The following is a 24,377-nucleotide window of genomic DNA, read 5'->3' as shown; positions in this document are numbered from 1 at the left end:
CGAGGGAATGGAGCACGGAATCAGCCTCGTGTGGTGAAACTTATACGATTCGTGCCCTCCATACCATTTGATATTTTACTTCTTGGGCTCAATCTCCATACGGAAGAACATGCCGGGCCATTGCCCTGCTAAAAACTCCCCGATCTCACGGAACCCTTGCCGTTTGTAATACCTGTCTCTTCTCGTCAGCGTTTCCCATATATAGATCTCATCCATGAAGAAAAGGAAAGACGAAAACCTACGCAACGAGCTTCCCATCATTCCCAGCCCAACAATCCACATAAACCACCTCCCTCCCCAACTCCGCCGCCAACTCCTTCACCTTCTGCACCAACGTCGCCCCGGCCCCCTTCCTCCTCTCCTCCCCGGCCTCAAAATTCGTCACCAAAACATGCAAATACAAAAAATTCCTAGCGCCCTTCACCTCCCCCTCAAACTGCGGCTGCGGCGCAATATACTCGGGGAACCAGGCGTCTTTAGCAGTCACGGCTCCGACGGGGAGTACGTCGTCGCCCTCGACGGATTCGGCCACGTAGGCCCAGACGCCGGGGCCCGTGGCGGACGTCCGGTATGTCTCCGCCGCGGCGAGGGTGTCGGTGATTTTGGTTTGGAAGTCGGGGCGTTCGGAGAACGGGGTCGTGCCCCACTGGGACTGGGAGCCGACGGAGGCGAGGAAGGGGAGGGTTGAGTTGAAGGAGGATATGACGAGGTCCAGGTCGGCGGGGGTGGCGGGGCGGATTGTGAGGGGCATGATGGCGATGGTTTCTGGTGGTTCTTTTCTTATTTTCTGATTCCCTTTTATTGTTAGGCTGGCGATTGTGGGCTGGGCTTCTTGGGGTTTACACTGATGTTAAATGTCTAGGTGAGGTTGGTGATGCGTATAAGTAGGATTAGGCAGACGTATAAGGGATCACTCTATTAGAAATACGATGAGATACGAAAAACTCAGTGAGGTCGGTCATTTTGACGTGCTCAAGTTAGCCGCGACGCGATGCGACGGTGATGGGATTTTTGTCGAGGCGAGACTCGATTAGGCAGGTCGAGATGTCAAACGTACGAAGCCGGTGTTACTGTCTTACCGCGGGAGCGTAAGACCGGAAGGGCGCATGTTTGCGGAGAGTTATAAGTCTTGATTCTGAGGGAGGATATCCTTCTCCATCGACGACTGCGCTAACATTGATAAAATCTTATAATTGACATATTTTTTCATCCAAAAATACAGCTCTTTTACTTCATATAGAACAAGGGGGAAAAGAAAACGCAAACTGAGTAGAGATTCCAGTGTCCTCCCAAGTCTGTGAAGCTGAATACCAAGTAGCTCCAACTTGCAATGCGAATGCGCCAGTATAATCCAAAGTATAAACCAAAGTTATCCATCCATGCCTCGAAACGCTCAGTATAAATGACGAAAGAAAGAAAAAAGAAGAGAAAAAAAAAGAAATCCGAACCGAGAATCCATAGAAAGAGAGCTTCCTCCCGAGATTCCTTCCAAAAAGGTAATAGAGAAACAACACTTTGAATCCCTCAAACCATAACGCTCACCGCCCTCCGACTACTCTCCTCCTTATCCTTCTTCTTCTTAAACAGCTGCTTCAGCATATTCGTCCCCTTCTTCTCCTTCGGCCTCAGCACCAAATCCAAACTATTCTCATCATCGTCCTTCTTCGCCTCAATCGTCTTCATCGTCCTCCTCGACCGCGTGCTCCTCCTACTCCTCTCACTCCCGGCCTCGCTGTACCCGTCGTCGCCGCCGACAACGGTCGTGCCGTTCCTGCTGCTCTTGCGATCGGGGATGTCGACGTCCCGAGAGCTACGGTGCGTAGTAGTGTGCGTCCGACTCGATCGGTGGGACCTGTGGCTCCGATGCGACCTGTCGCTGCGCCCGCTGCGCGAGACGTCGTCGCCGTCGTCGTACTCGCCGTCCGAGTGGCGACGCCGGCGGTCCTTGTGACTCCTCTTAATGGCGCGTTGGGCCTCGGGGCTGATGAGCTCGAGGTCGGCGCTCTCGTCTTCTCCGAAAGGCACGATTCCTCTCCTCCACGATTCGATACCGCTAAGTTCCTGCTCGATGACGAGGGCCTCGTCGATGCCATCGCCAGCAATGGGGTGAAGTTGCATTTCCTGCGGGTAATACTCCGGTCCCGGCATATCGTCGTAGATGACCTGCTGCTGCTGCTCCATCATGGGCGGCGGCGGCGGCGGATGCATGGGAACCTGCGCAGCCTGGAAAGCGAGTGCCTCTCTCTGCATGGCCTCGTTCTCCTTGGTCTCCTTCATGCGCTTGATAATCTTCCATCCGCCGAACATGACCACGGTGACTCCGACGGCGGCGCCCGCGGCGATGAGGAACTGCGGGCTCGCGAGGAGGGCGAAAACGGCGGGTGAGCCACCCTGGACAATGGAGAGGAATCCGGGGCTCATCTTCGTGAGCAGCGTTGATAGCTCGGCGAGCGTGAGGGCCACGGCGGCGGCGGCATCGGGGTTCCGCTGGAGGTGGGTGATGATGCCCGATGCCGAGTGCTGCACGCACTGGGCTTCGTCGAGCAGATTCTCGACCCTGCCGATTAGGGTTTTGGCGTGTTGGGTATCCGGGTTTTCAGGGTCGAGATCGGTACGGCTTTCCAAGTCGGGAGGGATGTCTCCGTAGGCTAGGTTCATGTCGATGGACTTCTTCTTCTTCTTCTTCCCGAGGAGGGCCGGATCCGAGACGGAGCGCGGAATGCCGGGAGCTGCATAGTTTGGCGGGGGAACGGGTGGTTCTGCGTAGGCTGGCGCGGGGGGGTAGTACTCGGTCGGCGGGCGCACGAGAGTCGGTCTCGAAACGGTCATGTCTCGCGGAGCGGTCTCGGCGTAAGGGGATCGGTAATTTTGCGGAGGCGCCGAGGGCGGAGTGGCTGAGACTTCCGAGTGGGTGCGGAGGTTAGCTTCGGTCAGGGCTGGCCTGCCGCGTGAGGCGGAGGGACCGTAGCGGCGCGAGGAGGCGCTGGAGCGGTGGGAGCGATGGCTCCGATGAGAGACGTAGGAGCGGCCATCGTCGCCGGCGTAGTAAGGGTTCTCCCCATAGTCGTACTGCTCATAGTACTGAGCCTCCTGGTAGTGAAAAGACGCTTGTTGGCTGACATCAAATGTCTGGCTGCGTTGGAGCGAGCGCTCTTGATGAATGGCGGCCTTCTTTTCGTGATAGCATGCTTTGGCTTCTTTGAAAATGCCAAATAGTTGTTTCCCCTAGAGCGGCGACGTAATCAAGGTTAGCAATGAGTTTCACAAGAATAAGGTGAAGGTGGTGCCCGAATGATTTGGGCAGTATGGCTGGGGTTGGGCTTCGGTGAGGCATCGAGAGAGGGCGGTGAGAGGTGTTGGTGTTGGTGTTGGCGGTGGTGGTTGTGGTCGTTGAAGCGACGAGGCGGGGAAAAAGACACTCACGGTGCTGATAATCTTGCCCGAGTTGTTGATGATGGTGATGGATTCCTGGAGTCTCGACATTTTGGCGCAAACCTGCGAGCAGGCGTCTCCAAGATAAAGAGAGGTTGATTGCCTAGAGGTGGAGGTCGGTTTGTCGTTTTTATGGAGGTGAAGAGTGCGATTTTGAAGGGAGGAAAAAAGCGCAGTATTAATGAGTCGCAAAGTGATTGCGTGGAGTGCGTTTCAACACGGGAGGAGCCGCTTTCCAAGAGACAGTGAAATAAATGGGTGTTTGGGTCAGTGCGTTGTCGAACCTGTCGAGCTGCGCAGTAAGGAAGACGGTCAAAAGTTTGAAGCCGTGAGGTATTATTATATCATACAGAAAGACAAGTTGAGAGATAGAAGACCGTTGGGAAGATGCCGAGATGGTGTTTTTTTCCGGAATGTCAGGGGAAAGAGGTGGAGGAGGAGGTTAACAGAAATAATCCCTTGTCGATGTGGATTTTCGATGTGGATTCTGGCGCCGGAAGACTGGAAGACTGGGCCGAGACGGGAACAAGGCAAGAAGAACGAATGGAGCTCGCGATGTTCAAGATACGTACATGTACCTTAGCCTGCGAGGTAGGGCACGATGACACTGTACGAGGTAGGTGGTATCTCGTGCAGGGTGCAGCCAGGTTTGGAGTACCTCCCTGCAACAGTATCGAATCCCCTCGAGATACTTCGTAAGTGCACTCGGTTGGGTTTCCAGTGTCGTGGTCGTGGCTGGCCCTATCGTGGTGCGTCTCCGAGCGAGGTGGGGTGGTTTGGCGGTGAGAGCGCCAGGGAGGAGAGGCGAAGGAGAGGGAGAAAGACCAACGCAGCTGAGACTGGCTGGCTTTGGTGTTGGTCTGGCGGGGTGGGATTGGTGGGGAAGCCGAATCGGGTCTGGCTTCGCCAAGTCTGCGTCGTGGGAGGCTGGGAAGATCAGGGTTCAGTGCTGTGGGACGCCAGCTAAAGATCTTCTGACAGGTACGGACTAGGGCGGCCAGGATGCAGTAATGGTGATGGCGGGAGGGAACCTCGGAATGGCGCAGGGGTTGTTTCTGAACAGAGGGAACCCGTGCAGCTCTCAGTGGACGGTGTCACTGCACGCTCTGGGGTTTCACAACAGTCGATTCCGGACAGCCGGAATTGTCGACGGCTCAGCGCTTGGTGACGAAAGGGTCAGCAAGAGCTGCGGTGTTGATGATGATGTTGTTGTGTCAAAGAGGAGGAAGCAGCGACCGAGTACTACTTTACTCTTTATCTCCTCGTCATATTCAAGGTCTCGGGATTAGGGAGAAATGGCTCCAGCAGGACCAGATAGACACCAACGAGAGGAGGACAGGAGCGGCCACTAAAATTTAAGGTGAGGGAACCCACTTATCCACTTGCCTTTCCAGTTTCCAGCATCGCTTCATCCTCAGTCAGAATCCCGGCTCCTCAGGCTCCAACTAGACAAGCATTCTCCTTCATACGATCCCTTGCTTCTCTTTCCGTGATTGGCAGCTCGTCGTTGGTTCTTTTCCAGTGGCTCGATTGGGAATCCCGCCCATGCCAGGTCATCCAGTCTCCTGTTACAGGTGACCAAGATGGGGCAAGACCCAACGTCGGAGGAATCATAGTGGTCGCTAATAATATTACCAGGAATTATCAGAGCAAACCGTTGACGAGACTGCCAGGCTTGTCGACCACTCAGCAAACAGGGCGGTAGACTTATTCAGACTTGGCGAAAAGAGTCCATCTTTGATCGCCTCTTGGCCCGGTTAGGCGCCCTTGCATTCGGATCAATCCACGGATGAGAATCCCCGACTGCTCCATTTAGTGCACTCTTGGCTCCCTGGCTTTTCTGGCCCGCCAAAGGGCCAAAGGGCCAAAGGGGCAAGATTCCCAGCCATTCGACAAGTCCTGGAGTTGTAAACTGGGACTGGGCACGCTTCCATGAATTCATCGCCATGTTCAATCGTTCCTAATATTTGAAGCCAATCCAAGTCGCCATCAAGTGTACAAGTCCGTATTACGTACGCAGGATGCATCCCCTTCAAATGTTACAATTGTACCACCTTTGTACTGTTTAAATTGGTGTCCCGAGTACATTGTCCCGAAGAACGGCTGTCTCCTGCTGATTGTGTCTCGGCGCCTTCATTCGATCATCCGTTGTCTTAATCATCTTCTCTTGATCATTTGGTTACATAAGAACCCACAGACCAGAGAAGGTTTGGTGCCTGAAGCCGTGATCCGGTCGATTTTGCAAGCCTCAATGTCTTCATTGATTGGCTTCGCGAACCACACATCACCCTGCATTGGTCGATCCAGATTCAGGTCCTCGCTTGAGTCACGATGCCTCTTTTGGGGCCTGACTAATTCTGGGAATCCGTTCTCCCTGGCTTACTTCGCACGAACGACTGGCCAACAAGACGGCCACGACAGCTCAGCGGGTCCAATGCTGGAAGCAAGTGTTACGATCCATTTTTCCTGGCTAAGATCCAATCACTAAAATACTTCGTAGACAGATGCCGGAATCGATGCACTCTTGGCCTTATTTCGAAAGGACGACCCCGTCTACCAGATTGCTTCAATCTGTGTATCGCCGAGGTTACCAACATGGCTAAGTGTTCCTTTGTTTCTTTTCCTAGCTTCCAGAATCACCTCTAAACTTAGCAACAAGTAATAAAATAGATTTTCCATGTAGAACAGATGGCAAGCCCCGTATACCTATGTACTCAGTAGACTTGTACGTGACGTGGAATGGTCGGGTTACATTTGAGGAGTAGGGAGCCCACGGCACAAGTACGAACATGATGGCTCGAATTTTCTGTGCTCTGTGCTCTGTTGTCCCGAAAGCACAATTGTCGAAATGATGTCGCCGCGGTCTCGCAGTTTCCCCAGAGTTTCGTAGATCGTGACTGTTGCGACAAATCAGGGGAAGACTATATAAACTCTTGAGAGAGATTCACGTCCAACGACTCGTAGGAATCTCACAACCACCACCCCATTATGTCTGTCTTGAATCCCCAAGCAGGGAGATGGCAAAAACATGCCAATACCCGTCTGAGCTGGGACTTGCGCAAAGGGTTGAAATGAACGAGCTATCTGCTCACGAGGAACACCATCACCAATAACCCCAAGACTGCATCTTCATCATATATAAGCATCGTAACCAGGCTGCTGGTCACTCGTCGACCCTATATGCGGCCCAGAGTCAAGTGTGATGCATGCCGTGTCGATATGGCCGAACTTTGGGCCTGTCCTGTACTCACACCTCTCATTTCCACAAAGAACGGGCCTGATGCTAAATGGATCGGTGTCTGGCGAGTTAGGATCTCCCCGTGGAAATACACAACGTCGACCGAGGTGCTCCCCCTACTTGAAGGATTTAGAACGACTGGGTGGAGAGCCTCAGACGATGAACTCGGCCCCAGTCCCTTGGCCCTCGTCAGTGGGGGCCGTATTCTCGTCGACCGTTTCTCGGAGTGGGGAGGGTTCAGGGGACGGGAAGGGGCATTGCGGGGATCGGCATCTCTGCCAGACCAGCCATCATCCGAAACTCCGAAACGAGGAGTGAACAAAATCCCCCAAGACTGTTAACCCCGATGGAGATGCTACACATTCTCCTGTCCCGGATCGAACAACGAACGACAGTTCTCTTGAAATGCAGTCTTGCTTAAGCCGGAATCTCCTCCAATACCTTTGTACCTTGAAGCAGTTCGGAGAAAAAAGCAAGACCTCGTCGAGAGATGGATAGAACTGGTGCGCCTTGTCGGCCGCTCTTCCTATTTAACCCTTCTTTTTCCTTCTCCAGCACGGTTCCACACCACCACCTTGTGTCCCGTCACTATATTCAGTATAGGCTCCGGGAGCCACTTAGCAATGAGAGCTTCCGTGCCTCACGGCGGCCGCCTGGGGAATTATCACCATTATCTCAGTTGGATTGAAGGATCAGCCTGCGAGATTCATTACCTGCCATGGTTGGTGGTCGGGGTTCGTCCAACGACTTAATAACTTTCCCTCCTAGATTTATTATTTTTTTTTTCCCTCCTAAAACAGTATCAGCTCACACTCCAAGCGAGAGCACCAAGCAACTCGACGTACAATTTCTATAGGGCCGCTCTTATTATCATGGTATTTAGAACCTTGCCGGTTATTCATCTGGTCAAGCCCTTCTCTTCTGCTGAGGCGAGCTCCGGTGGAACTTGACATACCAAGCAAGTATTTGAGAAATCGAAATGAAAAATTGTCAGGAATTCCTAGACCTTTCATAATAATGGACATGATCGAATACATCCATTGATTGTGACGGATACTCTGAAGTTCGGGTCTACTGGGCCTCAGTGCGCCTTGCGTCCCCTTTGATCTTGGCTACATGGAGAAGAAGTTGGTGATTTTGTCCCGATAAAGAGCCAACAGTTTCTGGCATCTCCCATCGGTACGCATTAACTGAGTCGCCAAGCCAGCGACTTAGTCCCAAGGTGACCATCTGCCGCCAGTCCATAGCCCCATCTTTTCGTCCAAGCTATGTACCTTTCCATATCTCGCAGAATATCGTCGGTATACTCACGCCGCTCCAGAGAGGTGAAGGGATATAGGCCCTGGCGCGGTGAATAGTGAGGCCAAGGAGAGTTGATAAGGAAGAGGGACCGGAAGAAACCCCTAGATAATAGTCTTGGGACTTGTCGGACCGCGACTCGCGTCATAAGTCAGTCATCATGGATTCGACGAGGGAGCGCTGGTCAATCGCAGGGCCGTTTCAAACGATGATCAGGCCGACAGCTTCGAAGTCGTTGACGATGTGGTAGAATCTTTGCCGAGTGGCGTTGCACCGATCGAGAGCCAGCTTTGACAGCGGGTTTCGACAGGTGAAGCAGACCCTCAGGAGAGGACTGGCGCTGGTGGTGGGTGTACTGTGGACGTTACATCGCTGGATGGTTGGCAAGGATGTCGCTGAAAGAGCTTCAATTCAAAATTATGTCTGCATCGTCAACCCTATATTTCGAAGTGGACGTGGTACGAAGCAGTTGGAGTTGGGGTCCAAGATCGTCCAGACAAGCATCCTTCCCGATTAATGAGCGAGGTAGCTATCTTGTTCGGGCGCTCCTTCCAAGTTCTTGTTGAATTGACGTTGATCATCAATTTGCCGTCACGATTCATCGCCTTTTCGGACAACTTGAACCGTCCCATCTTTGAAGCAATCCTAAGTACTCAGTGGAGATGCCAACCCTCGAAAGCGGCCAGAGCCTCAATGCTGTGGCCGCAATCATATCATAATCTTGTTAGCTCTCTCCTTCGTTCTGGTCCTCCCTCTTGATGAGAGACAACAATCCGTCACCGTCCAGTATTGATTGGTGCAGCATGCATCGCAATTAACAACAACGTTTGGTGGTTTCAGGCTAGACCTTGTGCTAAACTGCAGGTTAGCGCTCAATCTATTGGCATCCCAACAGCCTGGTCTCGCCGCTGGCGGTTAATTCTCAGCTCCGGCTTGGCAAAAGAGCCAGGCTGGAGCCGGGCCCCCCTGAAGAGAGAAATGTTGGAGTAGGCTGGCGGCCACAGCCCCCGCCACAGACCAGATTTAGGGGTCCGGACCCTGTGGTCTATCCATGCTGTGTTACAACCGTGCCCTGCACACCCTGGGACGAGGTCGTCATCTTCTCATGGACATTTCCTCGGTCGGGATGACGAGCGCACCGCCAGGCAATGGAAACCCAGCTGGTTGTGCTGAATACGAGACTGGAATCAATATGTTCCACGGTCCAGTTCGTTCCTGGAAGAATCATCCCGTCGTTGTCAACAGGAAGACACGAATATGCGTCTCGGAGATGTGGAAATGATGCAAAAAGGGGACCTCTCAACAATCCATCCATCCTTCGCTCCGCAGATCCCCAGCCTACCCTATATCCCCCACCACCAACTCCGTGTCCCTTGTCTCTTGTCTCTTGTCTCTTGGTCTCCCCCAGAATGGCAAGCCTGCTTCGCTCTTCGCTCTTCGCTCAGCCCCCAACCCTAGCTGCGGATGGCGTCGACACAGCTCAAAAGCCTAATTTGACCCGTCCGCTCTAATTGTCTTAGTTGCGTCACATATTGGTTACTCTGCATGCTGACATGCTTGGCGGGCTGACCGTGGCCTGGCAATATTGTTGTTGCATACGCTTGTATGCTCCATGTCCCGAGCCTGCTCGTATGGAGTGAAGTTCTTCTCGAATTCGGCATAGCCGGTCCTGGCACTTCTTGTTGGCACTTCTTGTAAATTGTGGACATTATTCGCCAAATAGATAGATATCAGTGATACCCGATCTCCGGTTGCGGTATTCTTTTTTCCTTTTGGAAAACCCCAAGATATATATCGCCCGCCTTTGTTGATTTGGTCCACCCTCCAGCCCCGTCGTATCTCACCCAGTCAACTTTCTCATCTCGTCCAAGTAAGCTTAATTATCTTCTATTGCCGCGCAAATATTGCGTGTCAGTCGCCGGAGAATACTCCACAGACGGCAAGCGAAAACCCTTCAACACACCTGTCGGTGCAGCCCTACGAAGTACGTGAGACGGACGGGCCGTGGAGACTTCTAACTCGGAGCTGTGGGAGGTAGCCACACCGGACGTAGCATGGTCGTCGCCCTTGCTTGATTCCGTCGTCTGTTGGTTGCGCTTCTACGCCATATTCCCTCCCTTGTCTCTGTCCATTGCGTCCATTATTTTTTATCCATCCCCCATCTCCCATCGCCCACCATTCTTTCTTCCCCGCGTCTCAGCCCTTCGGATTGCTACTCAGCAGGACTGTCAGCAACAATACCGCGCTCCGCTTTTGGTGTTGACCATGGACAGCTCATCGTCCAATGCCAACTCTTTCTATCTTCTTTCAAGAGGTGATAATTGGAACCCCATCCCCGCAGAGCCGCCGGTAGCTCGGAAACCTGTCGCTGTTCCTAGCTCCCCAATCACGACCCCGCCAACACACAGCTCCCAGCGATGGAGTCCCGGCCCCAACCCGGCCGGCAACAGGGGATCTCCCCCAAGAGACGGAGCCTCTACCTTCTCTCGCACATCTCCAGATCTTTCCAGAAGCCAAAACACACCCCCACTGAATAGTGAGCCCTACTATTCAACGACAAGGCCTAGGCCTACGCCTCTCCAATTGGAACGCCAAGATCCAGATCTAGGCTCAGGACCACCATACACCGACGATCAAGGGACGCCCATGTCAAACCTCTACACACCGAGGTATCATGACTCCCATCACCGCAATGGCTCCGATGCCCTACTGCTCTCTCCGCCTCTCGATGACCGCGGTGCGCCTCCCGGGTACAGGCCCATCGCTGATCCATCAGAGCTGCCCCCCAGTCCCCCACCGGCTCGGTTGTCCCTCTTCCAGCGATACTGGAAACCTCAATACAACATGTACTTTCTCCTAATCGTCGGCATTCTCTTCGCCATCGGCCACCACCTATTCTACAAGAGCCTAAACGGAAAAGAGGCGACGAACCAGCTCCGACTCCTCCGATACGGCGCCGCCCTCTCCTTCCTCTCCAAATCCTCCCTTGCCGCGGCAACAGTAACGGCTTACCGGCAGCGCGTATGGATGACCGTGCGCCGCAAGGTTCTCACCGTGGCCGCCGTCGACGGGCTCTTCGCCGCCACCGAAGACCTCACGGCTCTTTTCAACTTTGAGCTGTTCAAGGAGGCCAAGTTGGCCATGCTCCTCGTCATCTATGTGTGGTTCACGCCGCTCATTGTTATTTTCGCCTCTGAGACTCTCGCAGTCCAACCCATGACTTTGACGGAGGAAACTAACTGTCCTGCTATTCCTTCGCTCAACTTTGCGCGCGAGGAAGGTAACGACTGGCGCGTCCCCAACTACCTTGCAGGCGGCATCCCTGAGGTTTCAGTATCATACTGGAACGTTTCTGCCGACGACGAGAAAAGTCCAGATTACTTCGATTACTGGACCGAGCCGAGCCAACAGGTCGATCTGGTAGCCACGCTCGCCACATTCCTAAAGGGCCCCATCGCCAGGGAGAACGCCGCGCCGGATATCTGCGGCGTTGGCTGGAACTGCAGCTTCACCGTCAACTTCGTCGCGCCCGGCTACAAGTGCTCCGAACTCGCCAGCGGCGTCGGATCTAAGCCGAAGAAGCTCGGCGATGCTGAAGCCCCCTTCTCGACCGACATCTTAGCGCCCGAGGGCAATTTCACCTACTTCGCCTCCGTGTATGAGGGAGAATACGCGAATCCCCAGATGGACTCGGGCGACGGCGGCGTTCCCATCTCCAAGGACCCCCTCCCAAAGAATCTAGGCGTCTTCCGAACCGAGCCCATCCTCTGGGTAGGCTACGCCAGCGTTGAGGACCCGTCGAAGAAGCAGCCGAACGAGCGGACAGATCCGGGCTGGGACACGGCCTTCACGCCCAAGATCTTCGGGTGCGAACATTACGAGACCGAATACGAAGTCGAGTTCAACTACGTATCTCTCAAGCAGGAAACGACCGTCAAGAGCCGACGCCACCTCCGCCCCATCATCGACACCATCTTCCAACGCGGCGAATTCGCTTCCGACGGCACGCACGACAATACCACGGCCTTCCCCGAGGAGAACTACATTTCTCCCACCGCCGACGTGGGCCGCTACCGCCATATCGCGGCCTACCACGCCCTCGGTCTACAGCTCCGCCGCTTCATCAACGGCACGATCCATGAGCCCAACAAGATCCTCCACACGAAAATCACACAGACGCGCCTCATCGACATCCACACGTACCTCGCCGCAGGAGACCTCATGGCCGGCGTACAAACCTACTACGAGGACATCATCCTCTCCCTCCTCTCAAAACCGCAATTTCTCGCCGTAGTATGGGCCGCCGACCCCGAAAAAGTCACCGGCCGTGACGAGAACGTCGACGACCAACCGCTCTACCCGTGCACCCGCCACCGCACGTCCAACCACTACGTCTACCACGTCGCCGACCTCTGGGCCGTCTACTCCATCGCCATCTTACTCGCGCTCGTGGCGACGGGCTTCGGCATGTTGGCGATCCGCGAAGAGGGCGTGGCGAGGGATACGCGGTTTAGCTCGGTGGCGGCCGCCACGAGGGGGTCGGCGCTGGAGAAGATCCCGTTCGGGCCCGAGGGGGAGATACGGACGCGTGGGAAGAGGATAAAGATTGGGTATGGGGTTGTGAATAGGGGGAATTATGGATTTGGGGTGGAAGGGGAGGTGTTGCAGGGGATGCCGGGGAGGAAACCGACGCCTTCGTTTCGGTTTCCGTAGGTTTTATGAGCGATGAAGGGGGAGAGAGGAGGCGAGAGCCTTGGTTTTGTTTTTCAGGATACCCTTGTGATTGTGATGATGCCGGAACCTGGCGTAAAGAAGAAATTTTGTGTTTTCTTTTTATGGGCGATAGTTTAGCGGTCTGATTTATATAAATTTCTCGTCGACGTTCGTGGTTCCTAGTTGAGTAATCAATGAGGACTGGCGACGGATCACCGCCGAATCCAAGGAGCCTAAAATCACCGAGATGTTAGAGGAGGCAATGATCGAGGACAAACAGGCGCTCAACGGCGCTACCAAGGCCCAAACTTGACTACGTTCCCTGCTGGAGCATTGGGCGAGGAGGTATCTTGTGAGAAGTTACCACTATAATTACAATGTTTCCAGCGTTCTATGATCCCTCGGAACCGTGTAACGGGGGTTGTGGAGAGTTTAGTCAGTGTAGACTGTGGTAACTGAGGTGATATCAAATCTATTCACACGGCCCCGCCGCCGGAGAGTATGCGCCGGGGCACCAAGGGGCTCCGGCCGGCTCTGAATCCGGGCGTCGGAAGTCCGTGCAGCAAAGAGTCCCCGGCCGCCATCCCCCCGAACCTCCCATATCGGTTTTTTAACATAGCAGCAGATGAACAAGACGAGGGATACTAAAAATGTACGTGTGCCGCTAGATTACTGAATAATTACTCTCGATGCCCACTCTCGAGGCATGGAAATGCAACCGGGCCCGGAGAAAAAGCAAGCACCAACCTCAAGCAACTTGATACACGAAAAGGGGACGGTTAATGTGATGAAATCATGAATTGACCTTCGCCTCAAAAAATAAAAAAATCTATCAGCTGCGGTTACCACTTATTTATATCCCATCTTCCCCACACACCTTTCCCGATTTGCGTCGTCCTTCCCCAACCCATGATATGTGTGAATAAGACGAAAACAGAAAAAAAAAATAAGAGAACGCCGCTCTTTCGCCACGTCCGCGGAGGGTAATGTTTGGATAAACCACCCGAGTTCCAGTCATAGTCCCAGATCGTTAGATGACATTGAGGGGTGGTAGAGATAGCATGCCGAAGGGAAAAACAAAAAGTTATGCAGCCTTTGATAGACGAGAGGGCGGAAAAGAGAAAGAGGAAAAAAAAAAAAAAAAGAAAAAGGACAGAAAAAAAAATCTCTGAAACTCCGTATGGCCGTCGCAATGCTGTTGGTTGTTTTTTTTTGTCACGCGTTGGCATGCAAACTGTTGCTCCTTCCTCTTGCATATGATATGTAGAAGCAAGACCGAAAATGCATAAAAAAAGGAATAATAACGCCGGTTTTGAAGAATATAATTCACACCAAAAACGGTGAATCGGTTCCGGTTGACCTCGGCTCACCAGGGGTTCGAGGGAGAATCCTCCTATACGTCTTCCTCCATGAGACGTTGGACCTCGGGTTCGTCGAGCAGGATCCGCCTGCCTAGCTCCTCGGGAGGCTTGCCATCGCGGACGGCTCCGAAGTCAAGAATCTAGGAGAGATCAAGGGTTAGTCACGATGTTGGGGTATGTAATTTTGGAAAGAGTTTGCTTACCTCAATATACGTGATTGATTGACGCTGCACAGCCGCCACGCACCGTCGATAGTCGAACTTAAGCTGCCACACGCTACCCAGGTCCGTCAAAAGATCTTGCAGGCAGTTACCGCTGGCAATATCCCACATCTTAACGGTCCTCTCGCTGCCCGAAATCACTTTGCGCCCATCATGCTGGAAACACGTAATAGCGCCAGTGTGGGCAGATAGCACGTTTCTGCAGCGTCCGTTCTCGGGATCCCAGATGCGGAGCGTGCTGTCCGCTGCGGCTGAAACGAGGCGCTCGTCACGGAGATCCAAAATGCCCACAAGCAGGTTGTGGCCCTCAAGAGTATATAGGCACGCACCAGTAGCGAGATCCCAAATCTTCACGAGCGAATCCATGGCGCCCGAGATGCATCGGTTGCGTTCTTGATCCAACACGACGCTGTAAACCTTCTGAGTGTGTCCATGAAGGACGTGCAGTGCCTCGCCAGTGCTAACACGCCAGACCCGGACGGAGTGATCGTAGCTGCCACTGACAAGGGTATCACCGTGTGCAGCGATAGCACGAACCGAATGAGTATGGCCGGCAAGGGTGCGGATAAAGTAAGGACAGTCGCTATCGTTGGCCGGGGGTCCGGTCTGTATGTACCTGCGAGAACCGGCCTCGGGAAGACGCCATACCCGAAGTTGGTTATCACGCGATCCGGTGATGATAAGGGGCTTAGCCGGCATCATTTCCGGCTGCTTCTTGCGGTCCTTGGAGACGGGCGAAGGCATGAGGATCTGCAGGCAGCGTACAGTACTAGTGTGACCGTAAAAGACCTGGGTGCAAAGGCCTTTCTCGATATCCCATACCCTGACCGATCTATCCGTCGACCCGGATACGAGAACGTTACCTTCATACTGGAGAGCCCAAACGCCACCCTCGTGACCCTCTAGCCGCTTCCTCAATTTTCCGGTCTTGGTGTCGTAAACATGAATGAGCGTATCGTCGCTACCCGTGATGATCTTGTCGTCGTCAAACTGTAAGCAAGTAATTACGTGACGGGGATGGGCGGTGAAGGCGACATGCGAAGGCTGGACCTTGCCGTTGGTCCAGCTTTCCCGAATCATGTAATGTCGTCGGTAGAGTGACTTGAAGAGATGGAGTCTGCGAAGGCTGGGAAGACCCAGTTGAGGGTCGGGAACGGCCAACGCTGCCGCATTGGCTGCCGACAGGGGCCCCTCGGACTTGTGTTGCTTGACCTCGAGTTGACCACTGGTATCCTTGAGGGCGGCACTCGCGCTCGCTCGCCTCTTCGATCGGTCCACCCCCGACATCGCATTGAGGCCCCGCTTGCGCTTCGAACTTCGAAGTCTTGCCGAGGTCGGTTCGGTTTTGCAGACAACTTGCGTGAGTTCAGCTTCTGTGGAGTTCAGTCGTCGCTGTGCACTCAAGTCGACCTCGCACCCCGCGGGGCCGTAGGGGTCTTGCCAACCCCAACCCTGTCGGATCGCCTTCTCCAGCTCGCCAGGGGGAAGCTTGAATCCGTCGCGGTCGAAGAGTTCTTTCCATCCGGTTTCGTTGCTATCGATAATATTTCGCCAGTGTTTCGAGACTCGAGCGGCGCGGCACAGATCCCGGTAATCCAGATAAGAGAGGACGTGATAACTGAGTTCGAGAGGGAGCTGCTTCAAAAAGTCGCATTGTAATGATGGGTTGACAACATCGGCAACAATCCGGAGCGTCTTTCTCGGGCACCGGCGGAGGAACTGGTACAGCATCAAAGTCTTCATATCTGAAGGCATGGCGTCAAAGGATTCGAGCATTGTTCTGGGATCGATTAGTTGAGGAGGGGTGGCAGATTCCCTAGCCAGATAGCCACGGGATTTGGTAACGAGAGGACGAGGGGACAGCATCTCTGAATCATCGGTGCTTGTGCTCTGGGACGCTTCGTTCCAGGATAATTGGTGCTGGGTGAGAGCCTGGGATGTGATGGGCAAGCCGTCCTCTTCATCGACGAGAGAATCGGACTCGGGCTGAGCGGCCGTCAACTTAGGGGACAGTCTGGGACTAGGAAGACTGGCATCTGCATCTTGGGCTGCTGCGGACTCTAGAGGGTGACGGCTCTGGTGGAGAGACCGGACAGATTGTTGCAAGGTCTCGTCGGCGTCCATAAACGGCTCGACATCGGCATCTGTAATCGGCGGTGTTGCTACATTGCCGCTAAAAATCGTCTGGGTATCGCTAGCAATAGGACTAGCAGCATCGTACAGGGTAGGCACCTGGCTAACGATGGGCTCGGGAGTAGTGGAAACTTTGCGGATCCGCGTCGGCCTCTCTTCAAGAGGAGCAAACTCGGCAGCATCGGGGGTGGCGAGAACGCCAGCAACCTGCCTCGCGAGACGCTCGCTCTCACGTCGATTTACCAAAGTCGTTGACCGGCGAGGTCGATCGGAAGCGGCATGACTGCTAGCGGGTCGAGTCTTGTTGTGAGACGGCTTCGAAACACAGCGAGATGGAGATTCGGCTCGTGTAGTCGTTCGTTTCGACCGGCGAGGGTATGACTCTGATGGTGACCTAGAAGGTAGGCGTGTCGATACTGAATCAAAAGACTCGTTCGCGGTGCGGGAAAGGCGGAGTGACCGTTTTGGGGGTGTCGAGCGTCGTCGAGTCTGTAAAGACTGGCACACAGAAGTGCAACATATTAGCACCAAGTTTTCTCAGTAATACCAGGGGTTACAGAATATATCAAAGAGATATCGAACAGCACGGAGTGCCGGAACACGAGACTGACCTGCTTGGATGGGGCATCTTCCTCTGCGAAAAGGTCGAATCCGGGCACATCGAAAGTAAACTGGGCAAGCTGCGGCGGTGTGGACTTCGATGCTAGCGGGTATTCTTTGACATCTAAGGACTCTAAAGGCCTGGGTTCCCGGACAAAGAGGGGTGGAAAGGTGCGTTTCGTTGTTGTCGTGGTTGTCACGGTTTTGGTCTCGATGCATTCCGATACACCAAACTGAAATGTGCGAGAGCCTGGTGTGGTGTCTCCTTCGCCCCAACTAACAGAAACCGTTTGACTCGAGTAAGGACCTCGGGAGTCGGTGGGCTGCGACCCAGGAGAGGGCGTCATGATGGATAGAAGGGGTTGTGGCCTTGTGCCACGCCGACGGAGCCTCTTTTGCAGCGGCTGTATTTTATCGACGGCCAGGCGAGTGGTGAGAAAATGCAACGGCGTAGGCACGTCCTATTCCCGAGAGGATTACTACCCGGATGGGACGTGGGAGTATGTCGAGGGGAGTGGACGAGGGAGTGGAGGGGCGTCGGTCAACAACGCGACGATAAAGGCTGCGTGCGGGTCTTGGGGTCGGCGAAAATGGTCGGAAACCAGGACGGGAGAGGAGAGAAATTGGGGGAGGGGAGGAGCGACTGGGATGAAAGACCAAGCGTAGGCGGTTGCGTTGCACAGTCCTTTTTTTCCGCGGGTTGCGGGTTATCGGGGATGAGGGAGAACTTGAGTAGGGAGAGGGGGCCCTGGACCAGTGATCAGGAGCAGAGGAGCAGGAGGAGGCAGGTAGCCAGGCGGCTAGAATCTGTGGGTGCTTCGCTCCTTCTCAATGTACGAAGTACCTTTGTAGTAATGATTTTGGCAGGTGCAGGGGAGAATTTTCCAGTACAGTCAGCGGGACAGCTGGGAACAGCGGGAAGAGATGGCAAATCCTGGCGGCGGAGTTTTGGGGAGTGGCGGGAAAATTGCAAGGGCCGGCGAATCAGAACCATGGAAATCACGCCTTGCTGACCGAGAAAAAAAACTGAAGTGATCTCAGTCCGCTTGCGGACCGAAATGACAGATGGTATGTAACTATGTACACTGTATGGGCAACGATCAAAAGCGAGCCCGATGAAAGACTTTGGGAACAGCTTGGAATTTATGCTGTGGCAAAGAACAACTACGGACAGTCGCAATTTAAAGTCCCGGACGCAGGTTCCATATGTTCCGCTAGAGATATCTAGTTTCTACGGACTGAGAAGTGCTGGATGAAAGCTCAGGAAGAGGTCAGATGCTCTGGACCGGCCTTGGAGCCGCATACAGTTGAGAGCAATTTCATCCTCCGTGGCCTGGCCCGACGCCAGTGTAGGGGGCCACGGGTCCGGGAATTCCTACACCACTTTCTGACACTCTAGCCCAAGCCTGTTAGAACCAGACCCGGAGGCATCCTACGAATGACCGGGGGCAAGGGGAGGAGATAGCCGAGGGAATCACGGCAAAGCCAGCTGAGACAGTTCCACCAGACGTTTTCTGGAGATGCAAAGGACCATCGTCTCGATTCCCTGGTGCACTACAAAGGCAACTACCCTAGGGGCACATCATGGAACTCAGCGCAACTAATCTACTTATAGCTGGAAACCCATCTTGAGTCGGCTACCACCGGTGCTAGTCCCATTCGGCGCGGTCGAATTGTGAGACTCGGCCGCCCCGACTCGCTGTGTCGAGGTCACCGGCTGTGGTCCGTGGCACGTGACCTACTTTCCAGCCGATCTCGATGTGGAACTCCAGTCCAAAGCGGAAAGCGGATGCTAGCGGGCTTATGTAATACAATTCAAGATCGTTGCAATCGTGGATTTGATTGATTTAGCGGCGGCAACAATTGAAGGATGGAATGCTGAATACTGATTCCTGCCAGCATTTGGAATTCTCCCAATCTACCTTCACGAGCCTGAGTGGGTCTTATGATAGGTGAACGAAGTTGAGTGCTGGCACGGAGGAGCCCCAGCAGTTAGCCTGGGACGCCTTGGCCCTCCTAAACCTGAAGAAAGTGATCGCCTCGAGGAGATCAAGGCTAGACCAAGGTGCCGTAAGCCTGAGTACGAAGTACCGACTTGTCTGTCATTTCGGTCCACTGGTGGACCGAAATGACCCCTCTCATGTCCCTCCTTTCCGCGATTCCCGATTCCAGGCAAGCATTAGGCGGCTAGAATATCCATGTACCCTCACCAAACCCAGGGAAGGATTGTTTCAATCATCTGGAAGACCGCCGCTAAATAATTTATACGAACGCACCCGATGCTTCTTGAGTGCGTGTATGAGCGACCCTTGAATCTCCGGTTACAATTGGAATTTGAACCGACCTCCACTCTTAACTTCTTAGTAGACGCCATGTAAGTTGCGCGAAGCAAGTCCGTCTCGTATTCTGGTGCCTCACCACTCAGCCTACCTGAGATGCGGATTCACTTCCCCAGTCTTCAGCCAACCTCTTTATCCCTGTCAAGAACATTAAGGTTATTTCCCAATTCCCAAGGCACTAGAACTGAATCCACGTGGAGATGCTGCTGGGGGTTGGTGCCACTTTGCTTCCTCCCAGCCCTGCCACGTTCCGCCGATCACTCATTGATTTCATGGACCGCTCAGCTTCCACCGACCTGTACTATGATCGCAGGGTCCAAGGTAGCTAAACCAGCGCGGATTCTACAGGTACTGGACAAACAGCAGCATTTGTCTCTTGGGCTTGCCCAAACGGTTGACCAGTAATACTATTTATGGAAAAGTTCGTCGGAAACAGCGCCCAATAGATGAAGGCGGGCTGTCTATCTCACGCAATATGCAATACATATAATACATATCAATGCAGTGTCGCATCCGTGCATCTGTCACCGCGAAGGCCGGTCCTTGGTGACGCGGAATGTATTATAAATCAGCGTCACTGACGTGCTTGAACATTTTGGTGAGAACGAGTTCTTGCCGAAGATGCTGCGGGGAAGGCACATCCAAATATGTAACACTTGGTGCCGGGGTAGATATCCAGACCATCAGAGCTACAGATCCGAACAAACAAGGCACCTATCATTAACCGAGAGACAGAAAGGGAAAAAGAAGGTCGAAATATCCATCAACTCAGTATAAATCTCCTAGGTGACTCGTCTTATCAACCATCGATGGCTTCTCATCCTCCTGCGCAGTGCTGTACCATTGGCGTCAAGCACAGGTAAGCTCAAGCACCACCCCGCATGACGAGACAATAAACCCTCACAATGGGACAAATTTTGAAGCTTTTTCGATATTTTCGTGGAGTATTCCGCGATTCTTGTTCGCGCCGTAGACTAGCTAACCGATAATACTCAAAGCGGAGAGCCCGTCGGCCAGCTTATCAAGGTTGCTGGGAAATGGGACGCCTATCTCGCTACTCCCCCGCCCGACAACACCAGGACAGGCAAGGGCATCCTCTTTTGCCCCGACGTTATAGGTATCTGGCAAAATTCCAAGCTCCTGGCTGATCAGTTCGCTGCCAACGGCTACCTTACTCTTGTAATCGACGAGTTCAATGGCGATCCTCTGGATCTGAACCGGCCCGCCGACTTCGATTTCACAGCTTGGCTCAACCATGGCTCGGACGGCAAGAACCCACACACGAAGGAAGCTGTGGATCCTATCATCGTCGCCGCGATCAAGACTTTGAGGGAAGAGTACGGAATTGAGCGCGTGGGTGCTGTAGGATATTGCTTTGGCGCCAAGGTTGGTGAATGCACAACAGACCCTTTTCATAACGTGTCCGTCGATACTTACTTGGGACCTCGGCACTAGTACCTTGTTCGTCACTACAAGGACGGAATCGATGTTGGCTATGTTGCCCACCCAACCCTTGTTGAAGAAGAGGAACTCGCGGCCATCACAGGTCCTCTCTCTATTGCGGCCGCGGAAACCGATCCCATCTTCCCTCCCGAGAAGCGTCACAGGTCGGAGGAGATTTTGAAGGAGACTGGTCACCCCTACCAGATCACCCTGTTCTCTGGCGTCGCCCACGGCTTCGCTGTCCGCGGACGGGCCGATGTCCAGGTGGAAAGATTCGCCAAGGAACAGGCATTCCTTCAGGCTGTAACATGGTTCCACGAATTTCTTGCCTAAGAAAGTTGGGAACAAGAGATGCGCTTCTCTATGAATGTTTGGGCCGCGGGGGTTGGGGGTTAATTTGAGACGTGACTTCTTCAGAGTTCGCGGAGAAAAAGATCAGCCAGGCGTCAGTTATGAAGTATATTCACTGGTGTTACTAGAACTCTCATTCTGAAGGAGCTGGAGTGAGTCAGGGGTCAGAAGGGGGCGTGGGGTCCATTTATTCACCATGACCACTCAGAGCTGTTCTGATTGTCACAGTTGGCTTGCAGGCCTCGAGGCAGTGGTGTCGAGATGGCGCTATCAGCACTTGGAGCATGCCTGATGTTGCATCTTGATCTCTCTTGGCGCCTAGCCACCCCCCACTGTCAGGGGACTTCTTCTATAAATAGACAAAAGACGGGTCTGAGCGATGAAGACAGAAATTCAAGTTCATGGATTCTGACATCATTCTCATCTATTTGTATTTGTCTGCAAACAATGACCAGGGTTTCAGATCTAGAAATCCTATCCGTTGGCGATAACTGGATTTACTAGCCCGATAACTGGATTTGCTAACCCAATAACTGGAATTGCTAACCCGATTTTTGACACCAGCTAGTGAGGTAAGAACAGACAAGGCCTGGTTGATATTCGGATTGTGTCATGTCGATAGTGTTGGGGCAAAAAACTCTGTAGCTGGCTACCTTGCCATGGTCATTCCCTATTGCCAACCCGAAGCTGTGAAGGGTACGCCCTACGTCCTTTAACGCACCGAAGACCTTCAAAAAATTGACGTTGTCAACTCCTCGACGACAATTGGCCTTCTCCCCAGTTATACGCAAGGTCCGCTCTCAACGAGAACAGCAGCTTTCGCGACCGTCACTAGTTCACAACTGCCAGAACTCACTATGGCGAGCCCGTATAATTGACCAAGGAAGAGCTGCCACCGCCACAAGTGACCTAGGCAGTCTTTAGGGGACAGCAGTTCCCACTGGGATATAGTAGATAGAGAATACGATCACCCTTCCTCATTATGAACACGTATTAATATTACTTGTGGAATACTGTGACTACTGACCGTCATCAGAATTGACGAGGACACTTCTCTCCAATGCAGCACTGTCCTCGCCAAGAGTATCTGTCGTAACACCTCTACTTGGACAGCCATTGTCAAGGATATAACATGTAGAGCAGCTATGGAGTATCTATAGTGGCGGAAGAGCCGAAGCCATCTGCTCCTCGATGAAGAAAATGCCGAGAGATGCTGGCAGATGGTAGCTTGATAGGTGAGATTTGCCTGCCTACAGTTGGCCACGAGCCCGGTGACCGCCGTAGACTCTACCAACGTCGAGAGGCGGTGTGGAGGTCTCAATTACGGCTCAAGCTACTGGCAGAAACCCCAAAGTCAACTACATCTGTGTACCCATCGCAGATCTTCTCAAGGACTCCCCCAGTTCACCCACGCCTCCAACCCGTTCACGGGGTAGACCTCATTCTCTACGCTGACCCATTCAACCTCTCCTTCTCCATCATGGCATACGCCTGGCGAGCAGCAGTCGGCACTCTAACACCCGCAGTACCCTCCTCATCAATTTCAAGCATCTCTTCCGCCCAGGCACAAATAGACGCAGCAATGGCCTCAATCTCCTCGTCAGTGTTCGAAGCATGGAAAATGATCCTCACCCTCTCCGCCGACTTGGGGACGACGGGGAAGTAGACAGGGTAAGCAATGAACCCGTTGAGCTGTAGATGGAAGGCAAGGTAGACGTTGTGCTTCGTGTTGGGGCGCGTTAGTATGGGGACGATGGGAGTCCAGAAGCGCTGTTCCTGCTCGTCTTGGTCCCAGAGTGGAACACGCAGGATTTTGGCGTCGTTGGCTGCGTCCCAGACTGGGTGGGATGTCAGTTTGTCCTTGAAGAGTTGGACCATGTATTTTATTCTGTCTTGTGCCTAATACACGTACGAATTAATGTCAGCGATGGGAACGTGCTTGGTTCTTCTATTTCGTGGCTTAGCATACCTGCTGCGTCTCGCCGCTTTGCAAAAAGTCGTACCCGACGCGAATTGCCGCTAATAGAGGAAAGCCTGGTGCACCAGAAAACAGAATGTTTCTCCCAAAGTTTAGGAGCATGTTTCGAACAGTATTGTTGCACATGATGACAGCTAAGGAAGGTGTTAGCTGGAACTGACCGTCTTGAAGACTCATAGCCTTTGTCTGTAACATGCGATAAACAGAGAAACAGAGAGGGTTCATGTATGGACTTACCGCCACCGGCTGCCATGGCTTTCGGAAGTGTGTGCATCCGGATGGCAATCTCCTTTTCAAGCCCCAGAGCAGAAACGAGCCCTGCACCCTTCGGCCCAATGACGCCATGGGAATGGGCTTCATCGATGACGAACTGCGCGTTGCCATCAGGGAAGATTTCCTTGGCTATGCTTACGAGCTCTTCCAGAGGACACACGTCTCCGTCCATGCTGTAGATGCCTTCGACAGCAATAAGAACACACCGCTTCCCATTGCGGATGAGTGGCTGGGAATTGCGGACGGACTCCAAGGTGTCCCGGAACGAGTCTAAGTTATTATGGAGGAAGGCCTTCTTGACCAGCGCGAGGCTGTTCTTCATGCCGTCGTGCACAGTTGCGTGGATGTACTCATCGTACACGAGAGCATCGCCGGCACGCGGAATGGCAGTAAAGATGGCCGCATTCGCCATCCCACCATTAACAGCCATCAGCGCCGTCTCAGCGCCGTGGAACTCAGCAATATCATGCTCCAAGTCCTCCATATACTTGGAGTTGCCAAAGGTCAACCGCGGACCGGAGGCGCTCACCCACCAGTCCGGGTTCTGCGCCAGCTCCTCCATGAATGCCTCACGCATCCTGCCTGAGGTGCCAAGCCCGAGCATGTCGGCGGAGGCGAAGTCAATCATGTCCTTTCCTAGGCCGGGGTAGCTGTGGATGGACAGGCAGCGCTGATTCTCCCTGAGAGTATCGAGCTCTGCTTCGAGGTTGCGGAAGAAGATTGGGGCATTTTTGGAGCTGTGGATTTGGGACTTTTGGGCCTGGGCCTTGGCCCATGACTGGACGAATGTAGACATGATAGAAAAGGTTCTTTGGGAGCTTAGATGAGATACTTTGAATGGGAAGTAGAGATAGATGGCTATGGGGCCAGAGGGTTAGAGGGTCAGACGGGTTTGACAGGAGGACTTGTCTTATAAGCGAACAGCTTCATTTCCTGGGATGCTCGTTCACGTCGTTTCAGACATATTTAGCTTTGGCGGGACAACACCAGATGTCT

The 24,377-nt window shown here is 53.4% G+C and overlaps 4 protein-coding genes and 2 pseudogenes across 4 annotated transcripts; 2 read left to right on the top strand and 4 right to left on the bottom strand.

Moving 5' to 3' along the window:
* Positions 1-238: 238 nt before the first annotated feature.
* SAPIO_CDS9055 lies at positions 239-751 on the bottom strand (annotated as a pseudogene; the record flags this gene model as incomplete).
* Positions 752-1,524: 773 nt separating this feature from the next.
* Positions 1,525-3,483, bottom strand: SAPIO_CDS9054 (uncharacterized protein; the record flags this gene model as incomplete). Its single annotated transcript, XM_016790549.1, has 2 exons — positions 1,525-3,225; positions 3,424-3,483. The coding sequence occupies 2 exons, from the start codon at positions 3,481-3,483 to the stop codon at positions 1,525-1,527; spliced, it is 1,761 nt and encodes a 586-aa protein (XP_016639852.1).
* Positions 3,484-10,234: 6,751 nt separating this feature from the next.
* SAPIO_CDS9053 lies at positions 10,235-12,682 on the top strand (annotated as a pseudogene; the record flags this gene model as incomplete).
* A 1,393-nt stretch (positions 12,683-14,075) lies between these two features.
* Positions 14,076-17,344, bottom strand: SAPIO_CDS9052 (WD domain-containing protein; the record flags this gene model as incomplete). The annotated part of the gene is made up of 3 exons (XM_016790548.1): positions 14,076-14,183; positions 14,247-16,712; positions 17,009-17,344. 3 exons carry the CDS (start codon positions 17,342-17,344, stop codon positions 14,076-14,078), a joined length of 2,910 nt encoding a protein of 969 aa, XP_016639851.1.
* A 2,801-nt stretch (positions 17,345-20,145) lies between these two features.
* On the top strand, positions 20,146-21,112 carry SAPIO_CDS9051 (uncharacterized protein; the record flags this gene model as incomplete). The annotated part of the gene is made up of 3 exons (XM_016790547.1): positions 20,146-20,195; positions 20,335-20,722; positions 20,792-21,112. 3 exons carry the CDS (start codon positions 20,146-20,148, stop codon positions 21,110-21,112), a joined length of 759 nt encoding a protein of 252 aa, XP_016639850.1.
* A 1,464-nt stretch (positions 21,113-22,576) lies between these two features.
* SAPIO_CDS9050 (uncharacterized protein) lies at positions 22,577-24,177 on the bottom strand (the record flags this gene model as incomplete). The annotated part of the gene is made up of 3 exons (XM_016790546.1): positions 22,577-23,029; positions 23,100-23,242; positions 23,346-24,177. 3 exons carry the CDS (start codon positions 24,175-24,177, stop codon positions 22,577-22,579), a joined length of 1,428 nt encoding a protein of 475 aa, XP_016639849.1.
* Positions 24,178-24,377: the final 200 nt, after the last annotated feature.

Source organism: Scedosporium apiospermum, assembly GCF_000732125.1.
Source record: "Scedosporium apiospermum strain IHEM 14462 chromosome Unknown SEQ_SAPIO_0132, whole genome shotgun sequence".
NCBI lineage: Eukaryota > Fungi > Ascomycota > Sordariomycetes > Microascales > Microascaceae > Scedosporium > Scedosporium apiospermum.
The sequence above is the reverse complement of the archived record's forward strand: the minus strand, read 5'-3'. Positions and strand labels throughout refer to the sequence as shown.